The sequence below is a fragment of the Aplysia californica genome, unplaced genomic scaffold, assembly GCF_000002075.1.
Source record: "Aplysia californica isolate F4 #8 unplaced genomic scaffold, AplCal3.0 scaffold00710, whole genome shotgun sequence".
NCBI classification, from domain to species: Eukaryota; Metazoa; Mollusca; class Gastropoda; order Aplysiida; family Aplysiidae; genus Aplysia; species Aplysia californica.
In genome coordinates, this window is record NW_004797980.1 from 84,100 (window position 1) to 89,959 (window position 5,860).

At 38.1% G+C, this 5,860-nt stretch overlaps 1 protein-coding gene across 1 annotated transcript in view; it reads left to right on the forward strand.

Annotated features, from left to right (window-relative positions):
* The window catches only part of LOC101858306 (sulfotransferase family cytosolic 1B member 1), a 10,231-nt gene extending 4,918 nt beyond the window's left edge, over window positions 1-5,313 (forward strand). Inside the window, exons 4-5 of the mRNA XM_035972490.1 lie at window positions 4,279-4,441; window positions 5,198-5,313. Of these exons, the coding sequence (XP_035828383.1) occupies window positions 4,279-4,441; window positions 5,198-5,313 (279 nt within the window). The remainder of the gene's footprint in view (window positions 1-4,278; window positions 4,442-5,197) is intronic.
* Window positions 5,314-5,860: the final 547 nt, after the last annotated feature.

Below are 5,860 nucleotides of genomic sequence, written 5' to 3' on the forward strand. Positions count from 1 at the left end.
TAGGGTTAGGGTTAGGGTTAGGGTTAGGGTTAGGGTTAGGGTTAGGGTTAGGGTTAGGGGGTTGAAGAGCTCCCCTACCTTTGTGCCAGCAAAGTACGTCCATAAAACATTGTAATCACCCTCAAACCCCATCCATATAACTTGAAATCTCTTTAACACCAATGACCTTCAAAATTATAAACATTATTCTGACCTGGCATCCATCCAACCCAGCAGGAAAGTCAAGGACTCTTCGGTGACGGACTAGTGATGTATCCTGGTGAGTCACGGAGGTGAACCCCGCCAATATTTCCCAAGAGGTCAAATCAACCACAGTTGGAGCCGGTTGACCCAATGCGTGTTTACCATAGATCCAGGAAAATGAAAAGATGAGCAGAAATACTAACATCTCTAAACGGTGTTGGGGGTCATGCAAGCTGACTACTATTCATTTTACCATGCTGTGTCAGCTGACTAATACCGCACAATGCTGATCGGAAAAGTAGATACTCACAATCTTTGAATTCAAATGTGAATTTTTTCGTCTATGTAGCTTATACTTTTCATTGTTTTTTATACAGGAGCTCATGAAAGCTGATGAAAGTTAACAATAAGAAACGAACCCCAGCTGGGTGCAATCAACGATACATGTTACTATATTCTATACTCCAGTCAATAAGATGCAAATTAAGTGACTAATTTTAAAATCTTATTATAATTCAGCTGAGAATCAAACCCAAAACCCCCGATCCAGATTTGAACCCCGAATCCAACGATTGCTATAATAGCACTATCGGTTGTGGCATTTAAGAAAAATCAAGTAGTATTTGGTCCCAACACTTATAGCTTAACCTTTTGTACAGCAATATGTAAGATTACGCTGCGTTTTCGAAATAATAAACTGCATGTTAAACTTGAAGAAAATGGTATCAGTTGAAAATCTACAAATGTACTCCTTTGCTGATTTTCTGCCGATATCTCCATTTGTGGATTGCGAGAAGTAAATCATTTGTCAGCACGTCCCACACAGTATAACAATCCACGAGTACAAACCCCAAACAGGACCTGGCCTTGGCTGCTTAAAAGAAAGAACTCCCCCCCCCCCCCCTTGCGCCCGAAAAAAAAGAAGTGTGTAAACTGTCATTGCAGAATCAAAGCTACGACTATAAGTATGAGTAGTTTAAGTACGGGCCGTGACACATTTAAGGAAAAATAGCAAATGCGCGTAACCCACATTGTGTTCTGTATAGATAAATGTCCTCTTTTCCAACCCTCCCTCTAACCCACCATCCTCCCCGCTCCCTAGCGCTTTCTGCAAGTCTCATACACATGTGCATTTATGCAAACAGAGATAACGGGGCTACATGTACAATGACATTTCAGTGTTTTCGGCCTTCCATAAAAAAACCTATTTCGCCCGGTCTGTCCAAGTTCTGCTCCTGTGCTCCAGAGCTACAGCATGTGAGTTAGATGCCTGCTCTTTTGTGTACAGTAAGTATACAGTTGTGTAAACAAATTGGTAACAGGGTTAGATCGGGGAAACGTAGCCTTTTTGAGAGCATCCGAGCAAAGGAATGAATGGAGAACCATGATCGTAGATCTGGCACTAGATGATGATGATGATGATAGTTGTGTATTACATAGATAAATAGACAAATAGATAGACAAATAGATAGATTATAGATAGATACAAACGGAAACCTACAAAAGGGAAGTAACAGCTGCCAGAGTGAGTGGTGGGAATCATCTTCAGTCGTGTCCTTTGAATTTAAGCTAAGGTGAAAGTCTCTAGTGTGAAAGGTTAATTTTGGACGAACTTTTATTGTGTGCTGCGTGTAAACGATTACGTAATATTACGTAACACATACTACAAAACTATGGGTCAATTTTTTCTTTATCACCAAAATTCACAAACACAAAGTATTCCAAATCCAAAAAATATTTCCCTAAGTGAATCCACTTGTTTATAATCTTGTGAGCGCATGGCTTTCACTTCATGAAGAATGGTCAGGGTGACGTTTTGAAAACACCCTTTCAACTAACGGGCAGTATACAGCCACTTCACTAAAAATTGAGTGGGAATTGGTGAGTTTTTACAGTCTCAGCGTCGCAACACTTGTCTCATGTCGACCGTTGCAGGTATTCTTTGGGGGTTTTTTTTCAAGAATTGTCGAATGCCGTTTTCTCTGTGAGAACGTGCGTTTTCATGCGTGAAGATGTCTACATGAGTGACACTATTACGAAATAAGGCTAAGACGTGGCGTTCCAGCAACGTGTGCAGTTAGGTTAGTCCTCCTCATGAAGCTTACAGGGATTCTCACTACAGTGCGGTCTAAAATTCGTGGCGCAACTCATTGTCAAATACGTCTTTGTCTTATCGAACATAGATTCTCCAACAATTGCGCAGTGACTCGTATCAAATTGTCTTTACAGATCAATATTAATTTTTGTAAAGACCTGTAGGCTCTGTTCTAGAGATTTTTAAAAATAAATAAATAAGAATAAAAAATCGGCCATATTGGATTTTGTGGACATGTCTTACGTAATGAATACCGCATTTTCCCCCCATAAAAATAGGTTGATTTTTTGCATACTTGTTAGTAGCTAACAGATCTACAACATTGTCTGTTGAATTTTTTCTTAATGTATTAGACATGTTTTTATTATATTTTTTTTAATTTCTTGAGGTAGTATTCAAGTTTTGTTTTTTTATTGGGGTTATTAATTTTGTTATCACGACTCCGAATAATCTTAAGATTTTAATAGTGCAGATAGAACATTTGGTTTCTGATCTTTCCATTTTAGTTACTCATATCGGCCAATAAAGTCAGATAGAACATTGTAAAATTAAGGTAGCGATATATACCGTGGTGTCCAAAAGAAACTTGAAAATGTAATCACCCAATCACTTTCCCATAGCTTTGCACTACCAACTCACGTAACATAGTAATTCAAAGCTAGATAAATTCTGCACCATTTGACATACAAACATTTCATCTATGTTGAGAGTCGCCCGAGATATGGTCAGTAAAAACTGATATTTAAAAAATATGACTAGACTCTATGCAAAATTGTGCGGATTCAAAGAATCTCAAAGTGCGTTCCGTCGTGTATTGAGGAGCATCAACATTGGTTGAATAGACATGTATTAAATATCAAACGCATAGAGAATATTATTGATATTATTGTCTCTGTAACGAACAGCATCTTTTGAGGATATTTTCAGATTAAAAAAACAGAGCAGTCGCAAATACCACGCACATCTTGAACCTAACGTTACATACACATTTTATATACAATGGCGTCCAAAGTATACTTAAGTGACCCTTCTATTTCTCTCACAAGGTTCGTGGATGGTTTGATAGACAACAACAGTATATTCGACTATCTACGAGAGTGGGAAAGATGCATTAACGCACACCCTGACCTGAATATATGTATCCTGAGCTACGAAGATCTACATGTAAGTCGACTAGTTTAAGCTTCGTCAAGTATTATCAATTGTTATTATTATTATTATTATTATTATTATTTTGTTTGTTTAGTATAGGGTTTTACGGCGCTCGCAACTGCATAAGGTCATATGAGCGCGCGGGACACACCAAATACTTTTTCGTTGGTAGGAAATTTGGAATTTTGCCCGAGTGGCGGCCGAAGCCTACTCTTATCGATTTTAGACCACCAAGGGATCTTTAACGTGCGCAACTTGCACAGGGCCCTCAGAGATTTTTCGCCCTTGTCTGAGAAGGCTAGGTGTAGATCTTTCCTACCAGAAGATCAGGGGTGTGGCAGAAAGACAGCAGTTAGGAGGAGCCAAGGAGTAGCAGTAGAAAGGCTGCAGAAAGAGTCAGGAGCCCAGAGGAGGGGGCAAAGGAGGTGAGGGGGTGGGGACAGAAAGTGGAAATGAAAGCAGACAACAGAACATTGTTAGAGATCAGGAAAGGATGTGAAAGGATACAATTTTAGAGAAGAAAATTTTTTGGTCACTACCCGGAATCGAACCCGGGACCTTTGAATGAGAGGCCAACACCTTAACCTCTAGGCCACGAGATCCCTCCAATATTATTATTATTATTATTATTATTATTGTTATTATTATTATTATTGTTATTATTATTATCATTATTATCATCATCATTATTATTATTATTATTATTATTATTATTATTATTTTTATTATAACTATTATTATTTCCCGAACATTAATCTTTTCCTAATTTACTTATTCACCATCCCCACCCCCTCTTTTTCATCCCTCAACCACCCCCATATTCTACAAACACACTCCAACTCTCCCAGGAGAACACATTAGCAGAAGTGAAGCGACTGTCCAAGTTCCTGGGCAAGGACTATGACGACGAGTTCCTCCAGGCAGTCATCAAAGCCGCCAGTTTTGACAACATGAAGAAGGAGAAGAAGCAGACTTTTACTGACAACCAAGGGACCATCATGTTTAGAAAAGGTAACAGTTTTAATTGTTTTTGTCTTATTTTGTTTTAATAATGTATTACCTTTATTTTCAACTGGTCGCTTTTAAGGACAAACGGGTTAGCCCACATTTCGGGGGTTTCCAGAAATCTTGACCAAAAGTGGGCACTGCCCTACCTATACTATAGGAGAAGTTTGGTTTTATTGGTGTGTATATTTGTTTTGTTATAAAGAAAACTCTCCTTGTCATTAAAAGAAACTGAACAAGGGGCAAAAACTTTACATTCGATTTTCTCAAAGCAGCATTTTTCGGGATAGCCCCCCAAGTGCTAAAAAGCGACCAATTAAGAAAAATAAACGTGTGTTCCGTATTCGAAATTTGTTTTGGCCCACTATGTTTTTCAAGGGGCCTCCATACTCTCTGGGACCATTTTAGGGTGACCATGGCGCCCTGCAATAAAGCTGCATGCTTCCACCAAGATGAAAAAGGAATAGGAGAACAGATTTAACTACGATTTAGGAACAATTATGTTTGGTACACTCATGATACTGAAAAGCTAGTCGAGATAGGGAAATTTGAAAAGTGTTTGTCGATGGCCTATTGCCTGATCCAGGGTGAGAATGGCGATGATAATGATGGAGAGTTTTGGGATAAAGGTAAAATCATTACAAGCTTACAAGCAGGATGAAACAGTTACAATTTCGGATGACTTCCATCTACAATTATGTACACGGATTTTTTAAAAATCGTATGTTTAGGTATGTTGTTTTTTTCTTCTCGATTCCTCAGGTAAAGTCGGAGACTGGAAAAACAACTTCACAGTGGCTCAGAGCGAATGGTTCGACCACATCACCAGGAGCAGGATGTTGGGTTCCAAACTGTTCAAGTTCAGATATGACCTCTGATCTCGACTTCAGAGACCCGTGTTTTTTGTTTTTTTTAACCTTTCATTTGCCGAACTGTTGACTTGTTATTTAACTTCTTTAAGCATTAGTGTTGGAGTCTAACTGTTTTGTGTTTTTGTTATTGTTGTTGTTGTTGTTGTTTCTGTTGTTGTTGTTGTTGTTGTTGTTGTTCTTCTTCTTCTTCTTCTTCTTCTTCTTCTTTTTCTTCTTCTTCTTCTTCTTCTTTTTCTTCTTCTTCTTCTTCTTCTTCTTCTTCTTCTTCTTCTTCTTCTTCTTCTTTGCTGTTTTAGTTTTTGTTATTGTTGTTCTTGTTTTTGTGCAATACATGTGTATAAACTTCTAAAAACATTACAAATGTTTCACACCTACCACAGATACTTATACATTTACAAACAAACATTGACAAACAAAACGCAACAGAACAAGAACAAACAACAGACTCACCCATAATCAGAGCTGACTGTCTATGGAGACTGCTGTTTTACTGAATTCAAGATTACACTAATTACGTCACTTGTGTGTTATTATTGTAGTAATATTGGTTGTA